This window comes from Nicotiana tabacum, chromosome 11, assembly GCF_000715075.1.
Source record: "Nicotiana tabacum cultivar K326 chromosome 11, ASM71507v2, whole genome shotgun sequence".
Taxonomy (NCBI): Eukaryota; Viridiplantae; Streptophyta; class Magnoliopsida; order Solanales; family Solanaceae; genus Nicotiana; species Nicotiana tabacum.
The window spans coordinates 1,910,037-1,925,440 of NC_134090.1; the positions used below are offsets into that span (position 1 = coordinate 1,910,037).

General features: G+C 34.5%; 3 protein-coding genes across 3 annotated transcripts; 2 read left to right on the forward strand and 1 right to left on the reverse strand.

Moving 5' to 3' along the window:
* The first annotated feature begins 6,656 nt into the window (after window positions 1–6,656).
* LOC107824170 (acyl-CoA--sterol O-acyltransferase 1-like) lies at window positions 6,657–8,187 on the forward strand. The gene has a single exon (XM_016650911.2). It carries the CDS (start codon window positions 6,783–6,785, stop codon window positions 8,172–8,174), a length of 1,392 nt encoding a protein of 463 aa, XP_016506397.2. The 5' UTR covers window positions 6,657–6,782; the 3' UTR covers window positions 8,175–8,187.
* A 2,232-nt stretch (window positions 8,188–10,419) lies between these two features.
* On the forward strand, window positions 10,420–12,325 carry LOC107777851 (acyl-CoA--sterol O-acyltransferase 1-like). Its single transcript, XM_016598002.2, has one exon. It carries the CDS (start codon window positions 10,705–10,707, stop codon window positions 11,752–11,754), a length of 1,050 nt encoding a protein of 349 aa, XP_016453488.2. The 5' UTR covers window positions 10,420–10,704; the 3' UTR covers window positions 11,755–12,325.
* Window positions 12,326–12,935: 610 nt separating this feature from the next.
* LOC142166479 (acyl-CoA--sterol O-acyltransferase 1-like) lies at window positions 12,936–14,747 on the reverse strand. The gene has a single exon (XM_075225874.1). It carries the CDS (start codon window positions 14,363–14,365, stop codon window positions 13,307–13,309), a length of 1,059 nt encoding a protein of 352 aa, XP_075081975.1. The 5' UTR covers window positions 14,366–14,747; the 3' UTR covers window positions 12,936–13,306.
* Window positions 14,748–15,404: the final 657 nt, after the last annotated feature.

The window sequence follows — 15,404 nt, forward strand, 5'->3', positions numbered from 1 at the left end:
TGGGAAGAAAGAAAACGCAACAGCAAGAGCTGCTTAAGCCCACTGTAAACCTATCTTTCTCGCGACCTTCTGCCACCCAAAAGACTAGCTTAATCTCCATAAAAGAATAGCTGTAAAAGCCCATAAAAATACGGCTCCAAAACCTCAGCCAAACACCACCTTCAAGTTTCAATCTTCAGCCTTTAAATGATCAGTTTGTTGCTGCTATTTTACCAGCGAAACAGTCATAAAACAAGCTCCAAACAACCAGTAGGACACCTTTGAAATCAGCCACAGACCTCCATTGAAACGACCCCTTTTAATACCAGAAATCATTGTCCAAACCCAGTTATGCCCTTGGGAAAAACTCCCCTATCAAGTTTTAGAACACTTATAGATAGAAATCTTGTAACTGATAGATGATAGTTTGTTTAGTTTCTTTTGATCTTGATGTAATAACAGGACCACGGACCGGAGCCTCGACGGAACCTCACACAACTCTGCAACTCATCATTCTATCATTCTCCTTGAACTACACGCGACCTGATTCTCTTATAACCCGGGATATGTAGACCGTCCAAAATCAGGACTCGGTTGTACTCTTTTCTCTTATCTCTTCCCTTTTGAATAATGGTATGGCTAAAAATTAGTCATATCTCTCATCTTTCTTTGCCTAAAAATACTTCATGTTCCCAAGCAAAGAGGGGCATATTGTGAGCACCCTAATTTTTTATCATATTTTATTTTTTCACCAATATTTAGTATGTAAATATATTTTAAGTTTAATCTACATATTTTAGCTCTTATTTAACCTTTTATAGGTGTTACTTAAGAAAATTATATCTCACTTATCTCACCAATACCTCACTTCACACTTTCCCTAACTCTCTCACGTCACTTACACTGACACTCTTTTACCCCTTTTCGCCCAACTCTCTCACGTCACTTTACACTAGCACTCATTTACCCCTTTTCCACCAACTCCTTCACGTCACTTTACACTAGCACTTATTTACCTCTTTTCCTCCAATTCTCTCACGTCACTTTACACTAGCACTCCTTTACCTCTTTTTTTCCAACTCCCCCACGTCACTTTACACTAATACCATCTGAAAAAGAGATAGAAAATCTAGAGCTCTAGGATCCCAAAAAGAAAGCTGCACAATAGCTGGGAAGAAAGAAAACGCAGTAGCAAGAGTTGCTTAAGGCCACTGTAAACCTATCTTTCTCGCAACCTTCTGCCACCCAAAAGATCAGCTTCATCTCCCTCAAAAAACAGCTGCAAAAACCCATAAAAAATAGCTCCAAAACCTCAGCCAAACACCACTTTCAAGCTTTAATCTTCAGCCTTTAAACGATCAGTTTGCTGCTGCCATTTTACCAGCGAAACAGCCAAGAAATAAGCTCCAAACAACCAGTAGAACACCTTTGAAATCAGCCACAGACGGTGGCAGAGCCACCTTATAATTTACATACAATGTGTAGCTAGGTAAAAAAATAAATTATATGTATATATATTATGTATTGACTTCCCTTAATTTCCTGATATGTTTACTTTTATATATTTTAACCTTCCTTAACAAAAATTTTGACAACAGAAAAGTGTTGCTTACAATATGCTCCAATAGTTAGATTACAAAATAGCTAAAGGTCTATTTTCTGTTGAATCGACGAAGTCTTTGGTTTGTTGGTTCAATTTGCTTTCGAGATTGATCAGAAGTTCGACATCTCCATTTCAACACTTTGTTTGAGTTCGAGCTTCCTAGATAAAAACAATTGAGGTTTTATTTCTAACTTTTTATCTATAATTTACTTTTAGATTTAATATGCGATAGTTATGTGGTGAAATTTGTTTAAAGTTCCGGAGAATTAGTCTAATTCCTTGGTGAATGCTTTGCTAAATTTAGCTAGCGAAAATGAGTATATCAGACGATTAATTGATGCCTTGAGTTTGTGTTCACGATTTACATGCCATCAGTTGTTATTTTTTTCATGGATTTTGGTTGGTTTGTCATGTCGCTTTTGTTGAGAGTTTCTTTGGTAATGTGTTGTATGGGCTGCTAGCCAAGAATTTAAGGTTTGAGAATGAGATTTGAACTCAAAAGGGAGCTAATGGGATTAGGAAATTATTTTTGATATCGAAAGAAAATATGGGCCCTGTATGATTTTAATAATGTGAAATTAGTGAGTAATGGGGTTCCTTTAGCATAATGCAATCTAGTTATGTTAGAGTGAGCTTCGAGGTTTATTGGGGTAGAATATGGACCAAATAATTTATTTTAGTCAGGCTAATTTAATAAGAGCAAAAACTAACCTATTTTCCACAATTGTTTCATAATTCCTTGTCTCATCGTACATCTCAAATGTAGTTAGGACATTGAATATCATAACTTGCAATAGGTATGGTTCTCTGTGGCATGGTCACGATTCGTAAATTCGAACTCAAGTACGCGTTTCACGCGACTTGACCTCAACTTTCAATAATAATAAAAATAAACATGTTGTAAATTGTAGGTGCATTTCACGCGACGCGATTTACAATATGTACAAAAATAATGAGTGCGCGACATCGCGACTTGTTCAAATAAATTTCATAAATACTGCAATCGTTTAAATAAATAATTAAAAGTGGTATAGGAGCTGTAACGCATAAAAGGTTTTAAACATGTAGTAATTCAGATAATTAAGCCAAATATTAATTGGTAAGCGACCGAGATAAAATCACGGAACTCGGGAGTGCCACACACCTTCTCTCGGGTTAACAAAATTTCTTACCCGGTCTTCTGTGTTCGCGGACCATAAATAGAGTCAATTTTTCTCGATTTGGGATTTTAAAATAAATCGGTGACTTGGGACACCATAATAAATATTCCAAGTGGCGACTCTAACTAAATAAATAATCTCATTTCGAATAATGTCACTTTAATTGGAAAAACTCCCTGATTCCTAGGAAAAAGGAGGTGTGACAACAACCGCACAGTAGAAACCTCGTGCAAACACAATAACAAACGCACGGCAGAGAACCTCGTGCAAACACAAAAACAACCGCACGGCAGAAATCTCGTCCAAACACAATAATAACCGCACGACAGAAATCTCATGCAAACACAATAACAACCGCACGGTAGAAACCTCGTGCAAACACAATAACAATTCTCACAACAACACGTGTGCTAAAACATAACAACTCAAATAAATGACTTTCACAATATATGCCCACATGCCACAATATTTTCTCAAAATAGTTTCGATATCATAACCACGCATAGCCCTCGGCTCAACAACACTGAATATAACAGCAACAATGACAATAATACGAGAATACGGCAAGTAAATCAACTCAGGAACTTCAGAACACAAGGAAACGGAAGAACGTACTCACAAAGAAAGACACAACAGTGAGTAATGGTCTCAACGGGAATAGTTCAACAAGGAAGAGATAATGTGTAGCAATGATTCCACAAAAGTACAATTCAACGATAAGAGGGATAACAAAACTTCATTTAGGGTTGAACAATTGCGGAAGAGATATAACAAATTCAATTAAAGATAAGCAAATTATGGAAAAAGATAATAACTTCAACTAATGATAGGCAATTACGGAAAAGATAATAATAACCTCAATCAAGGATAGCATGGCAATAAAAGAGGCAACAAGTTCAGTTAAGGCACATAAGAGTTTAATCGGCAATAAGGGTAAAACATGAAGCAATAAATTCCAAATAAGACACGTAAGAGTAGATTTAGTAAATGAGGAATTTAACATGATAAAATAACTTCATATTTAATGGACATAAGAACCTAAGAGCACAAAGCGGTCAAATTTTTTAAATAAGCCCGAGCACGTACTCGTCACCTCGTGTACACGGCTTTTACATGACACAATTAACATAAATGACTCAAATCCTAAGGGGTAGATCCTCCACGCAAAGTTAGGCAAGATACTTACCTTAAAGAAGCTAGACTGTTACTCTAAAATGATCTCGAGTGAAACATCCTCCGGACGGCTCAAATCTAGCCAAAATAACTTCGAATCATTAAGAAAACTCATAGGAAATAATTATGGATAATAAAACTTCAATCTTTAACAAGAACTAAAGGTCAACCCAAAAGTCACCCTTTGGGACCCCTCAGAACTCGATAAAATTCACAAAGCCCGAACACACATTCCGATATGAGTTCAACCATACCAAAATCATCAATTTCCGACATCAATTCGTCCTTCAAATCATCATTTTGCATTTAAAAAGATTTCTTCAAAAATTCCATTTTTTTCTCAACTCAAAACACTAATTATAAGATAAAAATAAAGATAGAATCATGGAATATAATAAATTCTGGGTGAAAAACACCTACCCCAATGATTTGCTTAAAAAACCCATGAAAAATCGCTCAAAACCGAGGTCTACAACTCAAGAAATGGTAAAAATGGCCAAACCCTCGATTTGAAAAATATATTCTGCTGCACAGGTATTTGCAAATCGCGAATGAAAAAATGACTACTACCCAGAAATTGTGCTACGCAATCGCGAACAGATACATGTGATCGCGAAGAAGGAATACTGATGCCCCAAGAAATGTACTATGTGATCGCGTAAGTAGAAATGTGACCGCGTACAAGACATCACACTGCCCCCACCAGAGGCTCTATGCAAACGCGGAAAAAGGGATGTGAACGCGAAGAAAGAGAAGCCACACGTACGCGATCGCGGACTGATCCATGTGAACGCGAAGGGGAAGAAAGACTAGTCCACCAAACCGCTTTCGCGATCACGGCTACACCTATGCGATCGCAGAGAAGGACATTATACACCAAAAATGCAGCATTCCAAAACATAAGAAAATGGCCCATAGCCCATCCGAAACACGCCCGGGGCTCCCAGGACCCCATCCATACATACCAACAAGTTTCATAATATAACATGGATCCGCTCGAGGTCTCAAATCACCTCAAACAACGTCGAAATTATGAATCGCACCACGAATCGAACTTATGCATTTTCAAATCTTCTAACTTCCAAAACTCGTGCCGAAACATATCGAATCAACCAGGAATGACGTAAAATTTTGCATGCATGTTCCAATTGACATAACGGAGCTAATCCAACTCTCGAAATCGCATTCCGACCCCGATATCACCAAGGTCAACTCTCGGTCAAACCTTTCAACCTTCCAAAACTTCAACTTTCTAATTTTCGCCGAAATGCTTCAAATTATCCTACGGACCTCCAAATCCGGATGCACGCCTAAGTCCGAAATTACCATACGAAGCTATTGGAATCATCAAAACGTCATTTCAGAGTTGTCTATATAAAAGTCAAAACTCCGATTAACTCTTACCGCTTAAGTTTCTAAAACAAGAATCATTCTTCCAAATTGATCCTGAATCATCCGAAAATCGAACTTGGCCACATATGCAAGTCATAACACATAATACGAAGCTACTCGAGACCTTAAAACGCCGAATGAAATGTAAATTGTCAAAACGACCGGTCGAGTCGTTACAGTCATCGAGTGCTTAGCATTCCTATCTTGTGCACCCTTTTCTGCAATTAACAGCAGAGGCAGATGGGCATTTCTATCATGATTTAACGACTATTGAGTTGTTCTTACATGCATTCCATAGAAAAAGAACAAGGTCAAATGCCGTTAAGGAGAATAATTAGGTTGGATTTAAATATTAAATTAACTCATGAGAGTTAGGTAAGAGGGTTGATAATTTAAAATTTGCAAGTCAACATTCAAACTTGGAATGCTTGTTTGAAAAAGAATTGTAAGTTGTTTTCTCGTGGGGTTTCCCGTTTCCAATTTTTACAATCATTTTAATAAAGCTAATGAAAGTAATGATCAGCACCAAAGAAGAGTTGTTAATTACATGGAAATAGGTTGAGTAATCTTTTGGAGTCGATCAAATTACATTGAATTGAGACATTTTTATATTAGTGCAATTTTAAATCAATAAAGGATAAGAGAAATATGTGTTTAGTCTTTAATGGTCGCTACATGTTTTAAAAACGAATCACGAGAATATATTTATTTTATTTTAAAACGTACTACAAAAAAAGTGTGACGTAAAATGGAATTATTAAAAGAAAAACTCGGCTGAAATGTCGAGGAAGTTATTTCAAAGTGGGTGTCTTCTCATCTCGTTAATGGAATTTAGCAGCCTTCCTCTATTTGTCCATTACCAGCGTGATCATTTTATCTTGTTGACTGATTATTTAATTATGAAAATTTTAAATATTGATATTCAACTTTTTTTTATAATGATATTCCAATGTAAACAATGAAGAAAATAATGAAACATTAAGAGTACAATTCTCTTCAAGTTTGTTTTCCTTTTTATTTTAATATTACATTTTTATTTCCTTTTATTTTACTTTTACCTTTTAGTTTTCTGTATCTCTGTAAATATGGAGACATTATTTGAAATTCTGAATATAGAATAGTAACAATTAGCTTTCTGATTCAATAAATACAAAGCTACAAAATTTGTCTAGTTAAATTTAATGTTGTACATAGGTTGGTCGGAAAACAATTCCAGAGCACGTTGAAAATTATTATTCCAAAATATTATGGGCACATTAAGGAATACAAATTCGGATATAACATCTCCAATTACACGTGTAAAAAATTCATTGGTTTACTTAAATATGTTCTAATTTGTGGACTGATTAAAGGAAGTTAGAGCAGAGAATTTTATCTTATGTCTCCTTCTGCTTTTGTTCTCTTCCTTTGCTTTCTTCTTCTTTTGAGGAATAAAAGGAGGGAAAAAGTAAATAAATAAAAAACAGAGTTGTAATATGGAGGGAAATATAAGTAATGTGATCAAATATTGGATTGAAGGAGAAATTGAAACTTTTATTAAGGTATGGTTATCAATTTATGCATCACTATGCTACTGTTATTTAGTTACTAAAATTATTCCAAAAGGTTTATTTAGGCTCTTCTCTTTTCTCCCTATGATTTGTTTTTTCCTCTATCTCCCTCTCAAAATTAACTCTGTTCATCTTTGTGGTAACACTGCTTTTTTCATTTCTTGGCTTTGCAATTTTAAGCTTCTTCTCCTTGCTTTTGACCATGGTCCACTTTCTGATTCTTCACTTTCTATCCCTAAATTTCTAATCCTTGCTTGCCTCCCCATCAAGATTCAGCAAAAATTTCAAGAAAAATCTGAACTTTCTGTTCAAAATGGGGTTAATAGAGGTAAACTTCATCAAAATGGCCATTTTCAAGAAACCCCATCAACAAAGTCAGCTGAAAGAATTTCTAGTGTACAAACAAGAAAGGATTTTGACAAAAATGGACATTTTCAAGAAACACCAGCTCTCAACTCAGCTGCTAAAACTGAAAATAACCCTTTTCAAGATGGTCATTTTCATGAAACCCCATCTCAAAAATCAGCTGAAAAATGTACTGGTGTTCAAAATGGGAAGTATAGTAACCAAAATGGCCATTTTCAAGAAAGGCCATTTCCATCTTCTGGAAAATCCAAGTCAGTTCTGAATTATGGCATAAAGGCACTTCTTTTTGCCTTAATTCTTAGAGTATATGACTATAGTGACTATATGCATCCCCATATAATTATGGTCATTTATTGCTTCCACATATACCTTAGCTTAGAAATCATTCTAGCCATTGTTTCGGGCTTGGCCCATGGGCTTCTCGGGCTTGAGCTCGAACCACAGTTCAATGAACCATATTTATCTACTTCACTACAAGATTTCTGGGGCCGGCGTTGGAATCTCATTGTCACTTGTATCCTTCGCCCCACGGTATACAATCCAACTTTAAGCCTTTCCACAAATATTTTGGGCCGGAAGTGGGCCCCACTTCCTGCCGTGATGGGCACGTTCGTTGTATCAGGCCTAATGCACGAGCTGATATTTTACTATTTGGGCCGGGTTAAGCCCACTTGGGAAATCACCTGGTTCTTTTTGTTACATGGAGTGTGTTTAAACATTGAGATTTGTATTAAGAAGGCGATTAATGGCGAGTTTAAACTGCCTAGGATTATCGGGACGATCTGGACCGTTGGATTTGTTATGATCACGGGTTTTTGGCTGTTCTTTCCTCAGTTGTTAAGGTGTAATTCTGATGTTAGAGCATTTGAGGAGTACGAAGCTATTGGTGCATTCTTTAAGGATGTTACAAATGCTGTGAATTTAACATTTTTGAGACATAAGCGGATCTAAAATTTTAGTTCCATGGGTTCAACATTTAATGTTATGAGTTCATATCTACTATTTATTATAATTTTAGTAATTATTTGCATATAAATTTATGCTCCTCGTTGAAAGTACTAGGTTCAGTGTCCGCCCCTGTTTTGAGATAATCCATAGACACAAATTTACTTACATTTAATGTATTTGTAACAAACCCATACACTCTTATAGCTAAGTTGATTGTATTTCCAATGCAATATACCATTTTCATCTCTTTTATATTACGGTATTGATCGTACATAAAATCTAAAACAACCTCTAATGCGAAATGTATCATAAAAATTAGAAGGGGGTAAATACTAAATAAGGCAAGTGACACAAGAGCTTCATATCACGCAGATTTCTTGAAATTTTCTATGAATTCAATTCTAATAAAACTTTTGAATCTACATATTATTGTTAGATTAAAGGTAATCTCAAAAGACAACAAATCTTATGTGGAAAATAAATATGTTCTATCACCATAAATAAAAAAGATATTCTAATACTTTGATTCCATCAAATCTTGCAGAAAAGGAGAAATGGAAGGAGAAACGGAAGCTAGACAACATGGCTTCTCTTTTTCTTTTTCTTTTTCTTTTTCTTTTTTCTTTGTGATTTTTGCTAACATTCAACTCGATATCCTTTTGACTTGCTAGTCATGAATTGTTTAATATGCACAATTTTATAAAGAATATTGGGGTGTCTAATAAGAACATATCTTAATTCATGTGTCAAAATGTAAAATTTAACCTATTTTAGGGGGCCGGTTATGTATTTAACCAATTAATTTATTACATATTAACGAGTTAGTGCCCATATAGTCTATAGAGTCACAATTTGCTCTTAAAATTATAGTTACACAAGTCTGGAAATAACATCTGGAAATAACGAGTTAGTGCACATATAGTCTATGATTTTCTTTACAGGGAAAATGCTTTTCTTCTTCGTAACTTGTAAATCGTTAGTTCTTTAATTTTAATTTCTAATTTAGTCAAAGAAATTGCTTAAGCTCATTCTGAATCTATAAGCATTCGAAAAATTAAAAAAACTCGTACCCTGTCGAAGGTGAGACTTACGGCCAATTAGGACGAAGCTAAAAAATTTAGTACGTTCGGACGAATTCAATAATTATTTTTAGACTCTTATTTATATTATGAATTCAATTAAAAATATACTATAACTATTTAATTATGAATCTAATAACTACGAAAATTCAGAACACATAACTTACAAATCTTGACTCCGTCTCTGGATCAATTATCAAGAAAGACAGCGGACCCCAAATCTAGGTAACGACTACTAAAGGAGAAACAACTTTGCTTTTACTGTTAGAGACGATCCAGAATTTAAATTTTATGGGTTCAATTATTAAGATTTTTAATATAAAACCTAGTATATTCTTAAAATTATGGGTTTCATATATACTATTTATTATAATTTTGATAGATTTTTACACATAAATTTATACTCCGCATCAAAAATTATGAGTTCAATCGAACCCGTCACTTACATGCTACATACGCCCTTGATTACTGTACATAGGTATTGGATGGACCCAACAACTTAACATCTCACGAGACTTTCATGATCAAACAAGAAGCTGCGAAGAAATAAAAGCAGAAACAGACTATTCCTTATTGAATCCGCAAGAGGACCAACAACAGTCAAGTACATTGTACACGGACACGAATTGGGGATTTAAATACAGTTTAACTTTTATAAACTTGCAGTATAAAAAGAATTTAATTTTGCACTGTTAAATGATAATGATAATTGTTATTCATAAAAGATTATTAACCTCTCTAATGTGGTTTGCGAGCTATAATACTAGAGTGGAGTTTATCCAAAGCGCACCTGAAGTATAGCAGCTGCGCGTTCCTAGTTTACAAACCAAAAAAAAAAGATTCAGTAATCTGAACAATAACGCAAGACGCCTGCTACAACAAATTAGAATACACGGTTAGTGAAAAATTATTTTAGTATAAGTGCATATACAACAACAACAATATACCCAGTATTATCTCATACTGTGGGATCTGGGGAGAGTAGTGTGTACGCAGACCTTACTCATACCTTATGAGAATAGAGAGATTATTTCCAATAGACCATCGGCTCAGGAAAGCATCCCACATTAATGGAAATATAGACAAGAAGGGACAGTACCAAAAAACCATATAAGTACATATAATAAAAGTTTAATTCATATATGATTATTTATATATAGTTGGTTTTCAAAAGTTTTGATTACATTGAATTGTCAATTGTGAAAAAAAATTAGAACTCCTTTATTTATTCCAGACCTCCTTGATCATGTGCAACATGTATGTCATAATCATTAAACATATCTCAGATTAAGACTAATCTAATTATGTGAATCTTTTCCAATCCCACTTGAAGATGTCCCCTAAGCCAACCATCATTATATGTATTTTTATTCTTCTATTAGAAATAATAAAGGGGGTCCTTAATTCCAGCCATCTTCCCCAAAAGAAGTAGAAGAAGAAGAAATAGAGGAGAAATGGAAGGGGAGATCCAAAATTTCATAGCGGTATGGGCTATTGTTTTAACATCTTTATGCTACTCTCACACCATTGCCAAATTCTTTCCCAAAGGCAAATCAAGATTTCTTGCTATAACTCCCATTGTTTGTCTATTTTTCATTCTTCCTTTCTATCTTACCTCTATTAATCTTGGTTCTACTACTTCATTTTTCATTGCTTGGTTAGCCAATTTCAAGCTTCTTCTTTTTGCTTTTGGTAAAGGTCCTTTGTCATCAACTCCATCTTTGCCACTTTCAACATTCATTCCTTTAGCTTGTTTGCCTATCAAGTGTCAAACATCATCAATTAAAACCATTCAAAAGAGCACAAAATCAACTTTAAATCTTGTTACCAAGATTGCACTTCTAGCCATTTTAATAAGGGTGTATAACTATAAAGACCATTTGCATCCAAAAATCATTCTCTTTTTCTATTGTCTCCACATTTACTTCATGCTAGAGATCATGTTGACCACGGTTAGCACCATGGTTCGAGTCGTGAGTCGAGTCGAGCTCGAGCCACCCTTTGATGAGCCTTACAAGACTAGCTCACTTCAAGATTTCTGGGGTAGGAGGTGGAACCTCATGGTAACCAATATACTCCGTCCAACCGTTTACGATCCTGTCCGGTCTATAATGTTAGACCGGATCCCGAGGAAGTGGGCCCCACTTCCTCCTGTGCTCGCGACGTTTTTCGTATCCGGGCTAATGCATGAGCTGATTTTTTACTACATATCAAGACAAAATCCTAGTTGGGAAGTCACATGCTTCTTTATCATTCATGGGGTGACTTTGACTCTTGAAATTATGATCAAGAAATTGTTGAATGGCAAATTTTTGGTTCCTAGGATTATCTCAGGCCCATTAGCACTGGGATTTATAATTTTGACCAGCTTTTGGTTGTTCTTTCCACCTTTATTGAGGGGTAAACCAGATGTTAAAGGATGTACTGAATCTCTTGCTTTCTTAGAATTTGTTAGGTATGGTAAACTAGTTAGTCCTTCCAATATCACCTGTCCATTCTTGTAAGATTAGGTTAGTTTGGTCATTTAGTGATAAATTATTTATACTAAGGACCCGTTTGTCCATAAAAAAAAAAAAAAATTCAGATTTTTTTTCCAGAAATGTGTTTGTCCATAAAATGTTGTAAGTTTTTAGAAATTTTTCACACTCACAAACTGTAATATTTTATCAAGTAAAATGCATGTCCAAATATAATTTCAAATTTCAAACATCATTTTTTCAACTTAACTCCACATACTATTTTTTCCAAAAATTATAATTTTTATGTCCAAATGCCTACCAAATATCTGTCAACATCATGGGAAAGAGTAGCGTGCAACTTAAATAATTTATAATTAAAATTAAAAGAAAAACAAAAAAAAAAGTCTCCTAACCTTAGTTTGCTTTAGAAGAACAATGTGAATTTGACTTTGACGGGGTCAAAATCAACAGCATAAGAGGTGCGTTATAATATATTTTCCATGTGCCATTATTTGAATAAATTAGTCAAAATACATAATATATGAACATTCTCCTTTTATAATAAATGTATTATTGTCACTATAGGTCGGCGGTTCAAGTAGTCTTCTCTTTTTTGTATTATCCCTTGTGGATCTTGATGATGTATTAAATTCCATAAACGCAACATCTGCAGCTAATAACTAATATTAATCTTTTTTACAAATCATTAAACATATTTGAATTTTGAAGGAATGTTTCTCTCATCATAGTTTTAAATGTTATATGTGTTTTGAATTCATAAGCGGTCATAGTTAAGAGTTAAGGTTTATTGTTATATTGTTATTTCTCAATAACGATATATGGTGAGATGGATGAAATCCCTTCACACTTAATCAGAGACTTACTGTCAATTTGCAATGCGAAGAGAGGTAAATATAGAATTTTAAAGCAATTTAATAAAATGTTGTAACAAGTTATTAATCTTATGTTAGAGTTTACTAATATACACTTATTACTTATAGTTGAATTTTAAATATTTGATTTAAGAAACCAGATCTCTTTGATCATGACATCAACATTCTTGTTGTGTTTCCACAACTAAAAGTTATCATGTCCGTATACATTGTATGTTAGCTTTTGACAAAGACAGAATTAGTTTTATCACGAAAGTGCATCTTAAAATTCAATGACATTAGTAGTACAAGACACATACGATGTTTTAACCGTAGGAAATTTAAAACGGCAGTCAAATTAATTCTATCATATCTCATTCAACCTTGGTATTAAAGGAGAAGAACAATTGTACATGTGAAAATTAGCTAGACAAGGTCCATTGTGAATAAAAATCTGAGAAATTAACTTGAATAGTCATCCGCTCAAACAACAACAACAACAAGGACCAGTAAAATCTCACAAGTGGGTCTGGGGAGGGTAGTGTGTACGCAGACCTTACCTCTATCCCGAGTGAGTAGAGGAGTTGTTTCCGATAGACCCTCGGCTCAAGAAGACAAAAAGAGACAAATTTATATATACATTATTTGTGTATAATGTACATCTATTAGCTAGGGGCTGTAAATATTATTGGTCGAGCGGTCAAATACGTTAAAAAATAAAGATCTTACAAGAGTGGACATGTGATATTAGTTGGACTAACTAGTTTGCCATGCTTGAGGAATTCTAAGAAAGCTAGAGATTCAGTACATGCTTTAAGCTCCGTTTCACCCCTCAAAAATGGTGGAAAGAACAACCAAAAGCTGGTGAAAATTATAAAAGCTAGTGCTAATGGTCCTGAGATAATTCTAGGAATCCAAATTCTGCCATTCAACACTTTCTTGATCACAATTTCAAGAGCCAAAGCCAATCCATGAAGGAGAAAGAAGACCATGACTTCACCACTAGGCTTCAATCTTCCAATGTAGTAGAAAATCACTTCATGCATTAGCCCCGAGACGAAGAACGTCGCGAGAACAGCAGGAAGTGGGGCCCACTTCCTCGGGATCCAATCCATCGCTATCGACCGGACAGGATCATAAACGGTCGGACGGAGTATATTAGTTACCATGAGGTTCCATCTCTTACCCCAGAAATCTTGAAGTGAGCTAGCCAAGTAAGGCTCATCAAAGGGTGGCTCGAGCTCGACTCGAGTCACGACACGAACCATGGTGCTAACCATGGTCAATATGATCTCTAGCATGAAGTAAATGTGTAGGCAATAGAGGAAAAGAATGATTTTTGGATGCAAATAGTCTTTATAGCTATACACCCTTATCAAAATGGCTAAAAGTGCAATTTTGGTTACATGATTCAAAGTTGACCTTGTGCTCTTTTTGGTGGTTTCAACCTTGCTAATTGATGAATTTTGAAACTTTATAGGCAAACAAGCCAAGGGAATGAATGTTAAAAGTGGGAGGGGTGGGGTTGATGACAAAGGGCCTTTACCAAAAGCAAAAAGAAGAAGCTTGAAATTGGCTAGCCATGCAATGAAGAAAGAAGTAGTGCCACCAAGATTAATGGAGGTGAGATAAAGAGGAAGAATGAAAAATAGACAAACAATGGGAATTATAGCAAGAAATCTTGAGTTGCCTTTGGGAAAGAATTTGACAATGGTGTGAGAGTAACATAAACTTGCTAAAACAATAGCCCATACTACTATGAAATTGTGGATCTCCCCTTCCATTTCTCCTCTTTTTCTTCTTCTTGGAAAATGGATTAGAAGAAAGAGATGCCTTTGGTTATTTTCTGATAGAAAAAAACATATTATATGATGGTTGACTTAGGAAGCATGTGAAGTGGGGTTGGGGAGATAGCATCTTTCACATAAGATAATTAAGTAGTCGTCATCTAAGATACGTTTACTAATTAGGAAATATATTCTGCACATGATCAACGCAATATGTTCTTTTGTAAAGAGTTTTAATTGTCCTTTACATTGTCATTGTAATCAAGTTATTTAATAACATAATCTATAGGTAATAGTAAGTGTAGATCATTCTTGTTATTCTTTTTCTATCTAAACAATAAAGGATTTAAGTTATCCATACTAACAATATATAATTTCTTTTCGCGATCAGTATATTTTAATATGTTATAGTTGGTCAATTATCATTTTTATGAAGTTACTACTTGATATTTATCATAGAAATTTACTTGTCATTACGTTACAAGTATCCGGTTGAGTAAAGATGTTTTCACCATAACTGCAAGAAATTAAATTCAAAAACTAAACCTAACATTCAAGTATGTTATTAACTCTCTTATATTTCCTTCCCTTCTAGCTCCCAAACAAGAGTTAAGATATGACGCCATCGCAAATGGTTTTAAAGTTATATAGTAACTATTTTTACCCACAAAAACAAATCAGCGAAAATAACACAGGAGGATGGTAAAATAAATACAGAAATCTTTATAGACACAAATTTTTTATTCAAATTATATATGGTGACAAGAGATTATTTCTTCACCACACTAACTATCCAATTAAAATGGGCAAAGATCACTTTTAGTACGCAACCGAAATTATTTACATCCGGTAGCCGCAAAAATATATAACATTTATATATTTTTGTATATAACAATACAGAAATATATATATATATTACAAAAAATATACTCCTTCCGTTCACTTTTACTTGCATGTATACTAAAAATAGATTTTCATTTTTACTTGTCATTTTATGCATATCTAGAGAAGACAAATTCTTTTTCCTGTTATACCC